Here is a 20,812-nt window from a genome sequence, read left to right on the forward strand (position 1 = left end):
CCAAGATTAAAATAAAACCCCCCACTAGCACACCAAGCCTAGGTCTAAACATAGGAAAGGCAGGAATTAAGCAGCCACCTAGAAAGCCCTCTCAGGAATCTCCTCAACTCTGTTGGCATCTCCCAGCCGCTCTCAGGACACCCTGATCCTAGAGCAGTGGTTCTCATCCTTACTAATGCTACGACCCTTTAACACAGTTCATGATGTGGTGACCCCCAACCATAACATTATTTCACTGCTACTTCATTCCTGTAATTTTACTACTGTTATGACTCATAACAATCTTTGTTTTCTGACAGTCTTAGGCCACCCCAGTGAGAGGATCATTTGACCCCCAACAAGGTTCCAATTCACAGGTTGAGAACCACTGCCTTAGAGACAAAGCACAAGACTGGCCTTATCACCATCACCACCACCACCACCACCACCACCACCACCACCACCACCACCACCACCACCACCACCACCACCACCATCATCATCATCATCATCAATGTATTTGTATGCATATAAACTGTGTATAAGTATGTAGATGTAAGTGCAGGTGCAAGGAGGCAAGGAGAGGTGTCATACCCTGAGCTGAGGTTACAGGTGGCTTGGAGCCAGCTGACATGGGTGCTGGGAACTGAACTGGGGTCTTCGGCTAGAGTAGCGTTCACTGCAGACTCACCTTCTTTTGTTTCAGCTGTGTCGTAAGGTTCGCACGCTGGGCTGCCAGGTCAGATGATTCTCCCTTCTTGGAAACACCTGAAGCAGCAGCTGTCTGTCTCTGTACACTCTGGTCAGAATGTTGAAGGCTCCCCTTCTTCTGTGAGTCTATAGTCAAGTCAAAGAGAAGTGGGGACCCTGGCCTACCATCATCTTCACTGTCATCGCTGCTGGAGGTGGCATGGTGTACGGATCCTGAACAAACCCCAGGTGCTACTCGTGCTTTGGGAGTAGGCCTCCAAGTCTTGGAAGGCCCCTGGAGAGACCCCTGAGATAGCCCTGTCTGGGAGGCCTGTGCACTGTGGGCATCTGCTCCTGTTTTGTCCCCGTTCTTAAGCTGCTCCCTGATGAGGTGTCCCTCTTTCTGGACCTTGCTTTCTGGGTTCTGACCAGGAATACTCTGCAACAAAAGATGGGTTTCCTTTTCACTCAGAGCTTCTGGCTTGTTTGGGATCTCTTGACTCTCACTCTCTGATATCTGAGGAACTTTGGATGTTCCCTGAAGCACCTCTCCATGGCCTTGTTTGGAAGTCATTTCTTCAGTTTCCTTAGTTTTGGGCCGGAACTTTGTTTTCTCCTCCTGTTCTTCCCCGTCACCTCCAGACTGTCTAGTTACCACCAGGTCAGATGAGGGGTCCTTCTCCATCCTGCATTTAGATTTGGGCTTCTGTTCTTTCTTTTGATCCAAGAGCTGCTCTCTGTTTTCTCTCAGCTTCTTATCGGCTGTCTTTATCTCACCTTCTCCTTCCACAAACTGTTTCCACTCAAGTGTTTTCTGATTCTTGTTAAGCACCCTAAATGGGTTTCTCGGCTGGCTGGGAGGGTGAGGCAGTGACTCCGATGCCAGCTGAGGCTTACAGGTTACAGAGTGTCCTTTAGGATTAGGATCCTACAGACAATGAAAATAACATACAGTAACACAGAATAGGGCTACTTTTGCAGCTAAAATGTCCTTCTGGAGGAAAGGGAAACCCAGTAAATGTACTCCATGACTAGTGCTGCTTCTGCATCTAAAAGGGAAAAATGCCAAATTCACAAGGGATCCACTTCTTTCAGTGCTGTGTTCACACTCTGCTCAGGATAGTCCTTTCCAGGGCTCGGTGACGGCTGAGCCAACACGCTCTGACAGTCACAAGAGCCACAATGTGTATGTCTCTATTCCTTACAAGGGTTACCAGTTCCCCAGGTCTAGTCCCCATGTATGGCACAAGAACAGAGCCTCTCCTCCTCTCATAGTCTAGGAACCAAGGTGTTACATTTAGCTTATATCAAAATCAAGTCAATACTGATCTATAAAAAGATGGCGATGTTAGTCTTTCTTCCCTAAGTAGGAGGACACTGGCTGCTCTTATGACACTGGAAAGCATTTATGTAAAACGATGGTAAGTGATCAAACTTTGACCATGGCAGTGGCTCTTTGAATGAGCAGTCACAGAACTCTTCAGGGGTCTCAGAGGTAGTGTGAGGGACAGCAGCAGTTCATACAGACTGGGGTTGCTTCTTGTGTATGGAAACACATGGGTGATTCCTACCTGCCATGGGACATCACCACACCAGCGCTTCCCCTCCGCCTTGGTTCTAGCACATCGGAAGAACAACCTAATGGAGTATAAAACAGATGTAAATAAGGTGCAACTGTTCTTTAAGAGTTTCATTTTTTGCATGATTTCGTGTATGCGTGAGCATTTTGCCTGCACATATACATGTAGTACCTGTAAAGGCCAGAAGATGGCACTGAATTCCCTGAAACTAGATTCGGGCCTGTAATTGTTGTAAGCTGCTGGGTATTATGGGTAATGGGAACAGAATCCAAGTCTTATGCAAGCGCTCTTAACCACTGAGCATTAATCTAAACCCATATTATGGGGGAGGGGCGGTGTCTCACCATAGCCCAGGCTGACCACACATGGTTTGTATGGGTACTGAAGAGCTGAATTCAGGTCTTCAGGCTTGCACAGCTAGCAGCTTACTTACTGAGTCATCACTCCAGCCCCTGCAGAGGACATTTTTGAGGGCTGGAAAGTCAAGAACCAAAATGATACAATAACCAAAAGCATGCACTGGCTTATGCTTTTTTACTCTGTATGAAGAACAAATGAGATGGAGAAAGAGATCAGCAATAGCTGCTACAAACCAGGAAAAGGATAACCAGGCACTGTGTGTGCCAGAGGGAGGCCACAGTACTGTTTGAAAAAGGAAGCTGGTACTCAAACAAGAGATACTAGCAAACTCCAAACAGTATCACACAGCTAACACTTCACAACCTAGGGCCTCTCTGGGGCCCTGTCGTCACTGTCCCAGAGGAGAGAGGAGAGAGGAGCACATTGCATGGACTGCCAGGCAACGGCTTGCCACTCCAGCTCTCTTCCAGCCATTTTTCTCAGCTTAACTGCACTCAGTCTCACATCTCATTTCAGCCTTCACTCAGAGAAAGAGGGTGTGTGCAGTGGCTGGAGCTGGTTTGAATCCCAGCAACTGTGGGAACTCAGATTCCCTTCCTGACCTCTCTGACAGCAGTCTTACATCTACCTGTAAAACAGCTACTGAGACCAACCACAGCAGATGGGCACGGAAGACAAGGGATGTGAGGTGCCAGCTCTTTGGTAGCTATTATCTCAAAGCACTCTTCTCCAGTCTTCACTTTTGAACCTCCATGGTTCTTTTAATGCAAATTAGAAAGCCAGTGGTTGCCACCTACCACCCCTAGAGGCGGGTGCTTCAGTACCAAGGGACAAGTGACCTTGAGCGCCAGAAGAACAAGACTGAAGCGAACGAAGATTTACCTGCCCAACTCTAATAATGGAAAACACCCCCCCCCCCAATTACATTTATAGGCTAGGGAGATATCTTGGTGAAGAAAATGGTTCCTTGCGAATGTGAAAACCAAAGAAACCACATAAAATACAGGTGGGTTTGGCAGCCTACCTCTAATCCCAGCACTCAGGAGGCAGAGACAAAGTGTCCCCAGGACAAGCTGTCTATCAAGGCTTGCAAACAGAGGGTTCCAAGGTCAGTGAGAGACGCTCCCTCAGTAAGTAAAGTGGAGGGTGATGAAGAGAGTCACTCAACATCAACCTCGGGCCTCACGCACATGTGCATGGCAACTGCATACATCCACATGTATGCAAATATACATGTACACATACCGCTCATACATACAGAACAACAAACACTCCATTATGACAGCAGTAAAAACATAACCAGAGAAGTACATTTTGGAGAAGTATAAGCGCTTTATAATGGAAATTATTTAAAAACACAGAGAAAAATTTAAAGCCATACTGCACACCACGCTCACAGTATTGATGTCTGTTCTCTCAAAACTGATCTGTGTAAATTATGCAACCTCAACAGAGTTTTCTGTAAAAATTTAAGAGGTTGAATCTATATTTGATAATCAAACACAAAGATTCTACAATTCCAGCACAATCTTGAAGACATACTATTTCACATAATCAACGATGCAAAAATATGTAAATTAACCAATGGACAAAAATTAATCACCTCAGACACTGACACAAATTTAGGATCAATTTTTTTTTTTTTTAAACAAGGATGCCAAGCATTTCGATATACTTGGGTTGGGGACAGGGTCTTAGAACACATAATTCTCATAATAGCGATATGGTGGTTTGAATGAGAATGGCCCCTATGGGCTCATGTATTTGAATGATTGCTTTTTCAGTTGCTGGAACTCTGTGGGAAGGATTAGGAAGTGTGGCCTTGTTAAAGGAGGTGTGTCAGTGGGGATGCTCTCTTTGCCCATGCTTGTGGAGCAGATTAAGCTCTCAGTTACTGCTCCAGAATCATGTTTGCCTGTCTGCTGCCCTGTTCCCTGCCACGATAGTGTTGGACTCTAACACGATCTGAACACATAAATTCTAAAACTACATAAAAACTATCATGTATGACCCCTGCCTTCTTGGCCAAACCACCAAGCCAATTCTCCCAAGTGGTCCTGTTACGTCATGCCGTGGTACCCCATGCAATGTGTGCATTTAAAAGAATACTTAATGACTGGTAACTTTCTACTTACCTTTTAACATCCATGACAAATAGCTTCTCCCATCTATATAAACTTCCCTGCCCTTCCCAAGGGAAACTGCACTTTACTGACTACTTAGCATGTTAGCCCTTTTCCTTCTTTCTAGTACCAGAATTGAAAGCTGACCAGTTAGTGGGTTGATGTTATGAGCAACTGGAGAGCTAGAGGGGAACAGAGCTGGTCATCCAGAAATTAACCATTGGTTTCTCCCGGTAACTCATACAGCATTTAGGGCACTGGTTTGTCAACCTTAACACCGTGACTCTCTAATGCAGTTCCTCATGTGATAACCTCAACCATAAAATTATTTTCACTGCTACTTCATAACTGTAATGTTGTTACTGTTATGAATCACAGTGTAAATATCTGATATGTGACCCCTGTGGAAGGGTCGAGACCCACAGGTCCAGAATCGCTAACAAGGTAGATGATATTCAGTATGTACAAAAAAGGTTTTCAGTAATGACTTTTAAAGAACAAAATTCTTTATTTTTATAAAATTTTAATAAAATTTTATAAAATTTTTTAATTTATATTTAAAAAAACAAATCTAGCTGCAACTCTTTCAGGATTGGGGGTTGGTGGGGAGAGTGTGTGTGTGTGTGTGTGTGTGTGTGTGTGTGTGTGTGTTGCATCTAGATGTTTCTTCTGGACACTCACCTCCATTCTTTCTTGCCCTGTGGTAGAAACAAACCCTGAAGCTCTACCACAAACTCCTCATGCAATAAACAATGAGAAACAGGAATACTAGAAGAGAAAGAAATAATAATAAAATAATTTTAGAAGACAAGGAATAGAGGCCAGCAGTCTGAAGTCAAATCCAAGCTTGAATTCTCACTGGCTGGCCTGGGACCCACCACCTAGACCAGTGTGGCCTCAAACCTGCAGCAATCCTTCCTCTAGGATCACAAGGGTGTGCCACCACACTCAGCCCAACTACAGCTCAAGGTGTCCTGGGTGTATAAATTCCATCTATGGCTATTGGTGTGGCTTCCTGAGGAAAGGATCCATAGTTTTTCTTTTACCACTTTCTGAACCGAAGCGTGACAATAACTATTCTTTTCTTCATGACGGTCATATGACAGCCACACTGCAACACTTCCAGGGATGACTTATAGTCTCAGGCTGGTCACAGGGTAGGCCTGCTGTGACTTCTCAGGATCTCTCATCCATTAATACCCTACTAGCTGTCATCTGCTGTTACTCCCATGTCTACCTCTAATAATAACTTACTCATGTGCTTCTTGCCTGGCATAAAATTTTAAATGTCCCTCCTAAAATATGTACAATACTGAGAGCAGACAGGTTGGAGTGAAGGTCTAAAGCACTCTCCTGTGACCTGTAGAATTGTCTGCAGCCTGCAGTCCGCTCATCAGACACACTGCAAGCCTCCAGTGAAAGTACTGTACTAGTCTGTATTGCAGTGTACCCACGGAAGTGGCACACTCTTTAAGAATGTTCACTCTCTTTTTAAAGATTTATTTATTTATTTATTTATTTATTTATTTATTTATTTCTATTTTATGTTTAGGGATCGTTTGTTGCATGTGTGTCTGTACCCCATGTACATGCTAGGCCTTCAGAGGCCAGAAGAGGGCGCGCGATCCCCTAGAACTAAAGTTACAACATTTCACAGCCCCTAAGTGGGTGCTGTAAATCAAAGCCAGGGCCTCTGGAAGAGCAGCCCGTGCTCTTGAAGGCTGACCTGTCTCTCCAGTCCTCAAGAATATTTCTTTTAATGTTGAATCAAACCTAAGACCGACATTGATGCGAACGTTGCGTAGGAACGTTCCTATGAATTAATTCCTACGAACATGCGCGCGCATGGGTCTTACAACATTCAACAATACTCAATATATTTAGGAACGGAACTGTAAATTCTGATGCAAAATACAACTTATTCCAGTACTAATATCTATTATATACCTATATACTGAAAAAAAAAATAACTGTGCTCTACAAAGTTCAGCTGAATAGAGAGCAGGAAGAAGTGTTAAATGAACCACAGTTTAATTTCACTCAGAGAATGGTCACACTTGAGAGCACTTTCCTCACTTTGGACAAGATGCTTGACATTTCTAGGTCTCAGCCTTCACATCTGCAGAACCTGAGTTCTGCACCAACCTCTGATGTTTCTTTCAGCACTAACTCCCTACAACAGTGGTTCTCAACCTTCCTAATACTGCAACCCTTTAAAACAGTTCCTTATGTTGTGGTGACCCCAACCATAAAATTATTTCCATTGCTACTTTACAACCGTAATTTTGCTACCGTTTTGAATCGTAATGTGAGTATCTGGTTTGCAGGATATCTAAAAGGCGGTCCCTGTGAATGGGTCCTTAGACCCTGGAGGTCCCGATCCACAGGTTGAGAAACGCTGCCCTAAGACCTTCAATCTCTGGAGTTTATTAGCGTCACACCACTAGATGAAGGAGAAAGGCTGGTGTCTAATTACTGTTTTTAACCTCAAATATTAAAATTAAAATGGCGATCTAAAATTGGTGCAAAACTAGCAAATTAATTCCCATGTCCACTGTTTGTTTACACTTTTTAGAAGGAGCAGAAAGGATGCAGGGGTAAAGGGGAGTGACTAAGTAAGGCCAGACAGGTGCCTAGAAACTTTAAGCGGACTCTAGAAGGATCCGAGTGTGGGTAAATCCGCGTCCCAAGGCAGCTGAAGTGACCAGGCTGGGTCACTCTGTGGAACCCGGCCGGGTTGGAGACTCACTCGGTGGCCTGCACGAAGCCGCATGTGTTCGTCCGGCATACGTAGAAGCTCTTTCCCTTGTTCGGGCCATCGCGGACGCCGGTCTTTAAGAAGCAGACGGCCCCTGAGGAAACAAGAAGGTCAGCAATGGCCCCTGCAAGCCAGTTCCACAGTCCCCAGGAGGGAAATCCTGAGACTGGAACCTTACCGTGCTCCGGACACTTAATCACCTCCATAACGCAGCCAGGAAGCTCTGGCCCGCCGGGTTTCCGTCTTTGACCCCGCCCCGTTCCGCCCATCATAACACTTCACCAATCAAATGGGAAATCCTCTCACCTTCAACCAATTACAGCCTCCCGCAGGCTTGGCGCGCACTGAAATCAAACTTGGAAGGAGGAGGCGTGGCCGAAGTCTTGGGAGGACACCCGGAGGTTCCCTGGTCGGGGAGAAAGCAAGACTTGGAGAGGGCTAGACGAAGCTGAACTGGGCGACTCCAGAGGAACCGCTGAGGCTCAGAGGGAGGCAGAGCGGCTGGTTTGCTCGGGAAGCAGCCACTGTGGGTGGAAACACTTAAATATGAGGCGGCCGAGAGGCAGGAGCATCCCCTAAAACTGTGGGAATCATTTGCATAGTCTGTAAGTCGGCACAAAGACTCCCTCAGGACCCCCGGACAACCTTTAAATGAGTGTAGGGCGTCCACAGAATCACCAAAGATTGAACATCTGCACACATCTCAGTTCCACGCTCCGCTCTCTTTGAGTCTCACGGCCTGCCTTCAAGTGAGGTTCTAAGGACCGCCTGGTGTGGACGCCCTGAGTCTGAGAGAAGAACCTGAGGGCAATACCGGACCTCAGGCACAAGCTAATTTTACTTCGTGTATTTTGCATTGTCAACCCTTTTGAACTTATTTTGTATTTGTAGTTAAAAAAAAAAAAAACTGAGAGTGATGTTAAAAGATACTGCATTTGAAGTGTAACCAAGGGGCTAGAGATAAGGCTCAGCATTTTAAGAGCGCTTGCTGGCTGTTACTGAGTTTGGTTCCTAGCAAATACTTTTGGCCTCTTAGAACGACCTGTAATCCAGCTCCACGCCTCCATGGACTCACCACATTAACTAGTACACACAAAGACACATACACATAATTTAAAATAAAATGGAACTGTAGAACCTGTAATCAGTTCTTTTAGTGAGCAGAGGGAAGGAATGACTATCGGAGCTTGGTTGCTGTAGCCATAACTTCATATTTCAGCAGCTGAAGACTGTGTGTGTCTCAGAGTGGCACACATACCTGCTAGGAGGACAGAAAAATTGCAATGTCTAACTAAGAAGCCTGGGCTATATGGAGACTGTAAATGTTTTAGGAGGCCAGAGGAGGGGAGATAGACCCGAGTTATCATTTATGAATTAAGCAGTTCTTACTAAATAGCTTTTTTTGGTGCCCCAAGAGGAATATGTGTTTGAGAAATATAAAGTTCACCTAATGCATACATTTAAAGAAACTGTTTTAACCACAAGGGGCTTACTGAATGGAGGAAGCTGAACTAGCCTATACCTAATGAATGCTTAAATAAATATAAAATAGTATTTAAATGTCAAGATGAATGGAGTCACCAGCAAACCCTAGAGAGCTAAAGAAAGACATGAATTTCCAAGTGCATACAGTATATCCCTGTTCTCCAGTGAAACTTTATACAGACAAATAGGTGAGGTAGTTTCTTTATTCCCAGATTGCAATTCCAAGATCTGTATGTGCATTCAAAATAGATACCATGTGAGGAGATGGAGACCACAAATGCTAAGGTTTGGGGAAGAGGACCATAGTGATTCTTGTAGTGAGATTTTTGGTTTCTTTAAAAACACAGAAATGTAAGAATGTTTCTTGTTTTAATCCCAGGTGGGGCTGCCACAGAGTGTTCACAGCAGCTGACTATGATTGCTCTGACAGGAGTGTGGTTTTGCCAGCTGTGTATGGTTTCTGCGAGAGTGTGACACTTGGAATTCTGGGGACTCTTCAGAGAATATATAAATACTAAGGCCCAATAGAAGGGGCTGGTTGACTGGTTAACTGGTTGCTGGTTGCTGGTTGCTGGTTGCTGGTTGGCTGGTTGGTGGTTGGTGGTTGGCTGGTTGGTGGTTGGCTGGTTGGTGGCTGGCTGGTTGGTGGCTGGCTGGTTGGTGGCTGGCTGGTTGGTGATTGGTGGTTGGCTGGTTGGCTTGTTGGTGGCTGGTTGTCTGGTTGTCTGGTTGTCTGGTTGGTGGTTGGCTGGTTGGTGGTTGGATGCTGTTGGCTGAGGTTTGTTAGGCAGTTGTATGCGAAGAGATGAAAAGAAGAAATTAGATATGTTGGTGGCAAAGCTCAAACTTTCCCTAAGGAACTGGACACCCCTAATCAGCAGGAAGTCGTCTAATGACAATGCTGCCGCCTTTTTCCTTCTGTGCTTTTTTCTCTTGTACTTAGTGTTAAGGGATTGAAAGGACAGGGGTGGAGAAGGGTGGAAGAAAAAAGAATTCACAGAATGACCGAAAGTTCAGTTATAGATTTTCTCCCCTGTTTTTTCCATATATGCCTACAGGCCAGAAGAGGACACCAGATCTCATTTTAGATGGTTGTGAACCACCATGTAGTGCTGGGAATTGAACTCAGGCAGCCAGTGCTCTTAGCCTCTGAGCCATCTCTCCAGCCCCAGGTTACAGATTCTTTCCTGCACACTATGATTTTGAGACTAGCCAGTCCAGGTCTCAGTGTGGCACTACAGACAGATCTTTTCCTCTGAAGTTGCTCAGTTGGCCTGCACTCATCCAATAAGCAAAAATGGACACAGAAAACTTACAGGTAGGAAAACTGTTTCTTCCAGAAGTCTAGGATGTGCTAAATAAAAAGGTTTAAACCCCAGATCATAATAATAGGAGTGGGACTGGACCAGTGAGACAGCGAAGCATGTACAGGTTTTGTGCATATATATTTCATATATGCTCTTAGCCTGAAAACATCTGGAGAGACCTCTGAGAATGAGCTATATAGATTTATATTTTGAATGAAGCTGAGAATGTAAGTTTGGGGTTTTTTTTTGGTAGCCTTGTCATACTCAGAACAAACATTTAGAGCATTTCCCAAATCTGGATGTTTAAAGGTACAAGTTAACCATACATATTCCTTAAGGATGGGCTGGCTCTACTACCAAGCTTATGTTGGGATTATTCTGTAGCTGGATTGTGACAGCGACTGCGCTTTGTTTGTTGTTTGTGTTTTAGAGATAGAGTCTTAGGATTAGCTCAACCTGGTCTTGAACTGGGTGTGCTTCCAGGGTGACTTTCAATACACAATCCTCCTGTCTCAGCTTCCTGTGTGATGAGTCTATAGGCATGCATCCCCATGCTTGGCTTAGAATTATACCTTTAAATAGGTGAGTTCTGAGACCCAAGTTTAGGCCTCGAGAAAGCTGTTTTTAAATGAATTTTTTTTAGATTTATTTATTTATTATATATGAGTACACTGTAGCTGTCTTCAGATACACCAGAAGAGGGCATCAGATCCCATTACAGATGGCTGTGAGCCACCATGTAGTTGCTGGGAATAGAACTCTGGAAGAGCAGTCAGCGCTCTTAACCACTGAGCCATTTACTAGCCCAAAAACTGTTTTTAAAAATGTGTAAGTGGTGCTGGAACCTTCCGTGTGGAGAGTAAATGGTAGGTAGGCTCGCCGACATCCTTAGAAAATACCCTAGTGACTGAGGAACTTGGTATAGACATGCTTCACTCCCACACAGTGTTGACCCTGAAGCAGATGGGTTCCCTAATCTGTGAATCCAGGACCATACACTCATTTTGGTTCTTGGGGAAAATGAAAACAAATGTGCTCTATGCTGGCTGACAGACGTCAGACTCATTGGATACTCATTAGAGGTAAGAGGACAAGCTACAACACTAACCCCTTAACACTCCTGTCGGCGTCATTTAAAAATATCCAGCAACTTAAATTTCAAGCCAGTAGTCAGATTCTACTAGTTCTGCGAGTCTTGTTCATTTTATATGAGGTTTTCTAGTCAGCTGACAGTTCTAAGTATCCTATTTCGTGGGGTAGGAGTGAAGAGACAGTGCTGGGAGGCCTTATACATGCTAAGTTAGTACTGAATCACCGAGTACCACCCCACCCAGCACCTGATCTTCTGAAACTCTCAGGCATTTTGATTGTTGCAAACTGAGAGCCTCATTCTAACTGGCAGGTAACAGATCTTTGCCCTGCAGCACATTCTGAGAAGGGAAGTTGTCAAATCTCAGCTTTCTCCGCGCTGCCTCGTTGTAAGATAAGGGCTTTTACTGAATAGCGACGACATTTAGTGCTCACAACTACCCTAGCAACACGCATTCTTTATTCCCAGTTTTAAAGATTTAGCATAGTCAGGTCTGGTGGCCCACACCTGTAACCTGAGCATGGAGAAGGAGGACTGCGTTGAGTTCAAGGCAAGACTAGACTACATAGAGAGTACCAGGCTAACCTGAGTTACACAGCTACATGTGTCTCAAAATGAATGATTGGGATATTGTTTCAAAAAAATTAGTGTGCTAAAGTGAAAATGTTGTTGTTGTTGTTGTTATCTATCTATCTATCTATCTATCTATCTATCTATCTATCTATCTATCTATCTATCTATCTATCTATCTATCTATCTATCTATTGAAGCAGGGGTTTGTTGTGTCGCCTTGACAGTCCTAGAACTAACCTGTAGACCAGGCTGTCCTTGAACTCAGAGAAATCCGCCAGCTTCTGTCTCCTAAGTGCTAGGATGAAAACCATATGCCACCACTGCCAGGCAAAAATTTAAAAATTTAAAATACATTCAGTGACTCAGATATTTCACTTGCATTTCATCAAACATGTTTGGGGTAGCATGCTTAACAAATTGTAAAGGTTAAATAAAACAGAAGTAAAAGCCATCTTACAAATAACCACTAGGTGGCAGCATATTAACATGAAAGCCAAGCAGAAGGCCTGCCCACCTCCGTTTCATCCTTTTTGCTAACAAACACATACTGCTCATTCAATTTCATTTTGTTTGGTGCCTTCCAGATATATGAGAGTTTTAAACCTGTCCTTTGATTAAGGAACAATCAAGATGTTACTGTGGGCAAAAATCTGTTTATAATCTGAACTGTCATTCAGTTTGACAAATGATTTTGTTGTACCAAAATTTTGCAGTGTTAGATTCCAAATTTCACTGTTCTTAAAATAAGATGCCAAGAGTTGTTCAGAGCATTTTCTCCTAGTTGTATATAATTCATCGTAGTGCTTTTTTTAACGTGTAGAGTTGCATTGCCAACTGGTTTTAGAACATTTTTTTATATATCGTATAATGTGTGTACACATACATGTGTATGCATGTGTGTATGCACGTGCACATATGGAGGCCAGAAGTTGACATGTGATATCTTCCACTGATATCTTGGTTTTTGTTCTCCCTCTTGGTTTTTGAACAGGGTCTCTTGCTGAGCCTGAATCTTACCCCTTGGTTAGAGGGGCTGACCAGCAAACTCCAAGGAGCCAGCTATCTGCATGCACAACCTTTCTCTGGGTGCTGGGGATCTGAACTGGAGTTCTTGTGCTTACATGACAAGAACTTCACTAGCTGTGCCCTCTCCAAGCCCCTCCCCACAGTTTATGATTCTGAAAATGAGATCAACCTAGTGATCTCCATCTTCAAAATGTTGCCCTCTCAACATCTTCTGTCAGTGGAGTCATAGAGCATGTCTGCTGCGTCTGTCTTAGAGCATCCCTACCTGACACCTTTGAGGTCCATCCATACTGTCTGCTGTATTCCTGGTCCACCCCAAGGACATCAGAGAACTGGACAGAACAGTGGAGTACATCAACGTTGTTTGTGTGCTCCGACTGGAGTCATGCCAGTATTTCTAGACCTCAAACCATAAACCTCTAAAGCCCTGCATCGCATGGCTCCCTTTCCATCCCCCGGGAAGCCCGGCTGGCAGGTCTTTGCTGTTCTACTCTGTACAACTGGCATGAGTCGCTCTTGTGATTTAAAAAATCCAATAATGCCATTAAAAGCAAGTGCGCAGGGAGATACGACAAAGAGAGTGTACCAGAATCATAATGATTATGCTTATGTGAGATGGCAGGATTTGGGGTGCCCTCCCCTATTTTTATTCCCATGTAATCTCATTACACTGCCATGGAGTGGCCTTGGGATAACACGTCTGCCTCCTTCATAATCTTCTATACGTGCGTGCTTCTCAGCCTGGCTGTTTAACCCCATCCTGAAATTAATCCTTTCTTCTTTGCTTTTTTTTTTTCTACTTCCTCCCACCCTCTGCTTTGTAACTAATTTCACACTTTAAACCAAGTCCTTTCTCCTTTTTGCTCTCTCCATACTAGGAATTTTACTTAATTCTAGCTTGATTCATGGTCCTAATTTCCAATGTTCCTAAAATGCAGGAACACTCGTCACTGCTTCCCTAAGGCCATAATCATCTCACACACACAGAGACACACACACACAGACACACACACACACACATACACACACACACAGACACACACACAGACACACACAGACACACACGCAGACACACACACAGACACACACACCACATGCACACACACACATACACACACGCACACACAGACACACACACACGACATGCACACACACAGAGAGAGAGGCACACAGAGAGAGAGAGAGACACACACACAGACACACACACACACAGACACACACACACATACACACACATACACAGACACAGACACACACAGACACACACAGACAGACACACACAGACACACACAGACAGACACACACACACATGACATGCACACACACACAGACACACACACACATGACATGCACACACACACAGACACACACATGACATGCACACACACACAGACACACACACGACATGCACACACACACAGACACACAGACACACACACACACACACACACACACACACACACACACACACACTCACGACCAGGATGAGAAGGCTGCTGTGACTGTGTACACAGTTGCTCCATGTTGCCTTTCCTCTAGGTGGTTGGTGACACATGGCACGTGGGCACAGGCTAAGTTCTCCTGCTGAGGAAGAATGGTACCCCAGGTTCTGAAGATTCACCATCTCTGAGCCCCTCCAGATGCTGGGATCTTAGTGGCTGAGACAACCTGCACAGACCTGGTGATAGCGCTCCACAGCTCCTTCATGGCTTCACCTAGGAGCTGGAATAGAGCGGTCTGTATTGGCTACTAGATTTCTTCTTAAATGGCCCACCCATAGCTGAGCGCTCCGTTGTTTATGTACTTAGCACTTTGAATTATGAGTCTCTACCCCACTTAACCACTACCCACTGCAGGAAAGACACTTTTCTGACCAAAGCTGGGAGCAGCACACGTCTGTGAGGATAAACAGAAATATCTACAGCGGTTTGACAAGATGGCCATTTGGCAAAACAACAGTAGTAGAAGATTCTCCTCTAGGGTACATGATTCCCCCACCGTGGCTTTTGACTATACCATACCAGACATGAACTCCTCCCTGTGAATCAGGCCTTCTTTCTGACCAGAGAGCAGGTGGCTATCCCCCACACAGTCGTACCACACTTTTTCCCCCAGTGTGCACATTTTTCCAGACAGGTTGGAATTGTAGCGTGCTGGCACCAGTGCTGAGCAAGGCCACTGCTGCTTTTTTCCCCCAGGAGCGTGCGTACACCTGATACTGGTGTACGTTAGCAATCGGGGAAAACGTCTCCTGGTCAGTTCGAGATTGATTTCTCTATGTCCAGCATCTGAAGCGAGTATTATCTTTAGCAATAGGGACTTCCATATAGTTATGATGAGCAGCCAAGAGCAATGGGAAGGTTTTCTTGGGTTGGAAGCTCATAGGCTTCCACGTAGCTTTTCATGCACTGTTCCTTTGGTTAGTCTTTCTGCCAATACCTCATGTCCCCACCCCCTACCTTCCTCTATGCTGAACCTTTCCCCTTGTCTACTTTCATTTTACCTGTATTTTACTATCCCTCTTCTCTTAAGGGTGTTCACCCCTAAGGGGTCCATTTCTAACATCCTGACTTCCACATGTACTCCAGGTTAAGCATCCAGAACAAAAGATTTAAAGCTAGAATCCACACATGGGGGATAACATGCCACGAGTCTTTCTAGGCCTTGGTAGCCTCACTCACTCTAGTTTTTCCAGTTCCATAGATTTAGTGATTTCATTCTTTGCAACCGAGTAATACTCCATTGTGCATGTGGGCCACATTTTTCTTACCATCTATCATGCAGGGCATCTTGATTGACTCAGTTGCCTAGCTATGGTGACTTGACCTCAGGGAGCACGGATCTGTAATTATCTCTGCAGTAGGAGAGACGTCCTTTGGGTCTGTGCCCAGGTCTAGGGGACTTGAAGGAAGAAGCAATGAATCTGGAGGAGATCTATGAGATGCTGACATCTGTGAGATGACTGGGTCATGGCAGGCTGTTATATATATTAATTCACAGCAGCTGGTTACCTGTACAGGACCAATACCTGGCTGGGACAGTCAAAAGTCTCACAAGTAGGAGCTGAGGCCCAACTCCCACCAGAGTCTATTGGCAGTTGGTAGTTACTGTGGAGGGAAGGCTCTGGCCTGTGAGGACACAGCCACTGGAAGCTTGTCCATGCTGCAGGGTCTGGTTCTACACCCTTGTGCATATAGGCAGTACGAGCTGGCCTCCAGGGTATGAACAATTTTAAAAAGACAACATGAAGTTGGGAGGGAGGTGAGGTGGGTGGTAGGGGGATTTGGAGGGAGGTTGGTAGTGGATGGACATGGTCAATATTCATTATATAAGTGTATAAAATGTTCAAAGAATAAAAAATATTTCCAAAACAAAAAAATATTCCTCAAGAAATAACAACACGATTGACTCTTGTTTCTCTGAGCAAAATTCCTCAGTGTCTCTCTAGTAATTGGAGAAAGATATACATCCTTCCTTGGTTCACAGGATCTGGTCCAGTCCTTCTCCTTCCTCCCTGCCACCTTCCTGTCTCTTGCATGCCACATGCTTAACCCATCTTCCCTCAGTTCCTCCAAATCCCATGCCTTCCTTCTCTCTAAAGTCCTGATCACTCTTTACCGTCAGGTCAGTCCCCAGCCTCTCGCCTGTGAGGCGTCAGCCTAAGCCTACGTTGGCCACACTCATCCTGTGTGCATCTCCACAGAGCCCCTTCCTTGCTGATCTCTCGGGGAGAGTCCCATTCCTTTCCCACATAGCACTAAGCACACAGTCATCTGTTTGCCTGTTCCTCATCTGTCTCTTCCATGGACCGTGCATAAGGGCCAAGACCCAGACTTGTGCTCAGTACTCTTTCTAAGTACAGAGCATAGACATTCAATATACACCTGTCCCACGGGTGGATGAAACCAGAATAGAAGGAACCTTAACATCACTTGGTGTGACCTCCGGTCCCTTCCATAGCATCCCTAATAGATACGGCACAAAGACTCCCGGTCACCACCGGTTCTCTAGTGGATTCTCATGCCTACTGAGGAGAAGCTGTTCAGTCTGCAGTGACCGCCTTCTTGGCATATGAAGTTCCCTGGGGCACATCAAGTCTTTTTCTAGCATCACTTTAAAATTTCTAATAAGCCGTTTTGTCCTCTTCACATATCGCGCACATGTTCTGTCCTCCAGAGAAACTGTTCCAGCTGCTGCAGTGCTCTCCCCGGTGGCCCCCTCAGAAATGCTTTTCAAGGGGTAGTTGTTTCATTTCAGGCATCTTCAGTGAGAGCACAGTGGGATAGTTATCTCCTTTGGGGAGGGAGGGGTTCTGACCAGTTTATTATATGGCTCCTCCTCCTCTCTCTCTTTATAGCAAATATGTCATGCCAGTAATTTTTATTGAGCATGCAATCAACCCACACCAGGGCTTTCATTTTTCACACATGGACTCCAAAAACCCAGTGCATGTAATTTGCTTGAACGTAGTCGTGGATTCTGAATATCATCAGATATTAGTTTGATCCTTCCTTCCAGCCGGTCCACATCTCTTTGAATCTTACTTCTCAGGGCTGACTTATTAGCGCTGTCTCCCAGCTGAACACTTGACAAGCCTACCCTCCTCCCCTTCGGCGGTGCTGCCTATAAAACTGCTGAGCCAGGCTGAGCGCTCCTCCAGGTAAACAGGACGCCACAGTCATTCAGTCAGGAATGGAGTTACAGCGCTCACTCTATGGCTGCCATTCGTGGCTGCTGCCCTATGGTTGTCCTTTTATTGATCAGAATTCAAAGCATAACAGCAAAAGGCATGAGGCTAATCTGTCCTGGCTTCGTCTTGGTGACTGGCTCAGGAAACAGCCCAAGGCCACAGAGGAATATGGTTCTTCAGGACAGAGTTCTTGCCGTATACTAAGGCTGGTGATTCATTCAGCCACATCACCTCCTGTCTCGTCAACTTGGTCACAACATCTATCACTTCCTGCTCCTGGCTCTGTCTGGCTCCTCCTTCCTCTCTTTTTTGGTCTTCTCTTGAGGTTTATAGGCATTTGGATGTGGGTTAGGAAGATTTGCTTCATGAGCTCACAGGGAGAAGAGTTCACTATTTTGATGAGATCCGAGGCCACCTCCTTATGGACCACAGTGCAGAAGCCTGACTGAACCACATGGTCCAGCTCGCCACACTCATCACTTCCTCTTTAATACTTCCTTACCCTGTTCCCTGGACTGACCTTACCCCATAACTGGAAGCCCAACAGTCTTGTTTCCACACACAGCAGACTCTGTGTGTGCAGGGCCGCAGTAAGGCCACTAAGCTCTGTGACACTTGCTGCCTCTACATCTCAGGATATCTAAAGCATTTCCTAAAAGCTTGCCATCTTCTTACCCCTGGGCCCATCCAGAGCTACCCATGGGAGGGAGTCAGGGAGCCCAGAGCGTGCGTGCGTGCGTGCGTGTGTGCGTGTGTGCATCTTCTTTCTGTGGGCTACCCCGTTATTTCTGCTTTCTCACCCTTATGAGTTTGCTTGTTTCTTCTCTTCTATTCCTCTTTGACTCCTGAGTATTCCTCTCCCCATCCCTCATTCAGGACACTTCTTCAGGGCAGGGCAGGACAGATGAAAGCAGCATTGCTGGGTGGCTGTGGCAAGGGCGGTCACATCCTGGCTCTCTGTCCCTACCCAGAGCTGTGCATACATCCTTAAGCAATCCCTCTGCATTCTTAGACTTTTTCATGCAAACACCATCCCTGCCACCTCAGTAATTGTTTATTTCTCATGGAAGAGCTGGAGCCTGGCTAAGTGGTAGGTGGAGAAACTGAGCTCACTTCATTCGCCTGATGTCGCTTTAAGGTTGTGCACACTCTGTGTGTGTGTGTGTGTGTGTGTGTGTGTGTGTGTGTGTGTATGCACACTTTATACAATAAAACATACCAAGCCTATAGCACTTAAATAACTTATCTCCACTGAGATGTTCTGAGACTTGAAGAACATTCACGTAGGGTAAATACAGGACACACAGTTCACTGATTATCTCGACAATTCTGCTATGGCATTATGTTCCCCACAGTTCACACATGGAAGCCAATATATTAATATTTAGGGATGGTGCTTTAGGGAGGTAATTAGATTTAGATGAGGTTCTAAAGGTGAGGCTCTGTGACGATTATTAATGCCCTTGAGATGATTATTAATGTCCTTACCAGAAGACAATAGGGATGGAGAGATGGCTCAGTGGGTAAGGCTTTGCCATGCAAGTGTAAAGACCCCAGTTTAAGTCCCCGGAACCGAAGTAAAAGCCAGAAGCAGTAGCGCACATCTGTAGTACTAGTACTCCTCCAGTGAGATAGGACACGGAGACGGGAGACTCCCTGGAAGCTTGGGGACCAGCTCATCTATGCAGCTGCACATGCGACACCTTGCATCCAACATGATGGGAGGAAGAATCCAACTGCCAGGGCTGTTCTCTGGCATCTGCACGTGAGCCAGGACATGCATGTGCCTCCATGAGAGAGAGACAGAGTCAGAGTCAAAGAGAACATGAGCAGAAAGGGTTGCACTCTCTGTCCAGAGAGCACTCTGAGGAGGAAGATGGCTTATTTACAGGCCAGGAAGAACCCTCAGCTGACACTGCATCCGCACTGTAATGCCCTGTGATCCGGGATACAGCCTTGAGAACTTCGAGAAAACAGATTTCAGTGGTGTCAGTCACCTGCCTCTGGTGTTTTACTCTAGGCCCAAGCCCACCAATACAAATTCCCAAGCTAATTATTTACTCTCCACCACAGCATATGTTTCCACACTCAGTGTTTTCTAAATGTGCCGTTTGCACTAAAATCTACATGTAAATTGAATTAGCTAATTAATACAGGTGTAATGTATCTCAGGATAGAAGTCTCCGGCGGCTCCCTTTCTATTATTTTTCATGTCTTCATAAATCCTTGCTTTGAACCCCTGGACTAAATCACACTGGCTTCTCATTTTAACTGAAAAGTGTCCAGACCACATTATCCAAATATTCCTCCATTCCCTGGTAACCAGACTCTTTCCTGAAACCTGCCCTCCATTTACCTCCACGGCTGAGAACAGGGCAGCAATCCTGTTTCGTGACTGAGTCTGTGCTTGTATCCCAGACCATGCTCTCTCCAGGATGTGTTAGGAGTTAGAACACAGGGAGCTGGCGTTTTCTTTTCAGGTGCAGAAAGCATCAAAATGGGGGCTCGTCAGGGATGACCACTCCCTAAAAGTATGAACACCGACTCCCTCAAATCCATTTCATTTAAGCCTCACCCTGAGCCCTGTCAGGTCAGAGACATTACCTTCATTTTTGTGGATCTAAAAAGGACAAAAAGTCAAAGCGGTTGGTGAGAAGAACTACTTGGTAGCTTCAATCTGTCTTATTGAAACGTGCTCTTTGGCGAGGGCTCCTGTGTTTACTAGGCCTTTGGTGGGGAAGGACAAACTGCTGAACAGGGCAGGTGACACGTGGGGAGCATGGCGGGGTCTAGTGCTTCCTTATTTCATGCCTTGCTGAGTGCCTTTCCTCACTCAAGCACCACAGGTATATTTGAATGCATCTATGCGCTACGAGCTGATGCTGGGCAGAGTGGACAGCCCTTCCTCACACTGGAAGCCGCCCCACCACTTCACTTCAGATGCCACAGCTCCTCCCCAGCTGTTCCCTCAGTAGACCTGTTCTCTAGGCACAGAATTGCTGTTTGTCTGCTTTAGGGCTTGGAGGGCATCTGAACAATGCTTAGCGAAATGCAGGTCATTCTGATATCAGCAGCCTTTTATCGAGCAGGTCTTATCTTGAGCAATGGCCACTAGAAAGCCTTCAATTTTCTGTGGCCAGCAGGGTGGTAT

General features: G+C 45.4%; 1 protein-coding gene across 4 annotated transcripts in view; it reads right to left on the reverse strand.

Moving 5' to 3' along the window:
* Ttf2 (transcription termination factor 2) overlaps positions 1–7,737 on the reverse strand; it is a 31,390-nt gene extending 23,653 nt beyond the window's left edge. For 2 of the 4 annotated variants that reach the window (XR_005500265.2, XR_005500266.2), the window contains exons 1-5: positions 7,669–7,737; positions 7,482–7,584; positions 5,414–5,500; positions 2,241–2,307; positions 671–1,597 (exon numbers count right to left, since the gene is read on the reverse strand). Coding sequence is in view for 2 of the 4 variants with exons in the window: in NM_001106454.3 (NP_001099924.2) it covers positions 671–1,597; positions 2,241–2,307; positions 5,414–5,500; positions 7,482–7,584; positions 7,669–7,696 (1,212 nt within the window). In the remaining 2 variants the exon portion in view is untranslated. Of the gene's footprint in view, positions 1–670; positions 1,598–2,240; positions 2,308–2,593; positions 3,529–5,413; positions 5,501–7,481; positions 7,585–7,668 lie in introns of those variants that run through there. The other 2 variants (NM_001106454.3, XM_039102063.2) reach the window with 2 other exon arrangements.
* Between the last annotated feature and the right edge of the window lie 13,075 nt (positions 7,738–20,812).

This window comes from Rattus norvegicus, chromosome 2 (genome assembly GCF_036323735.1).
Source record: "Rattus norvegicus strain BN/NHsdMcwi chromosome 2, GRCr8, whole genome shotgun sequence".
In the NCBI taxonomy this organism is placed as follows: domain Eukaryota; kingdom Metazoa; phylum Chordata; class Mammalia; order Rodentia; family Muridae; genus Rattus; species Rattus norvegicus.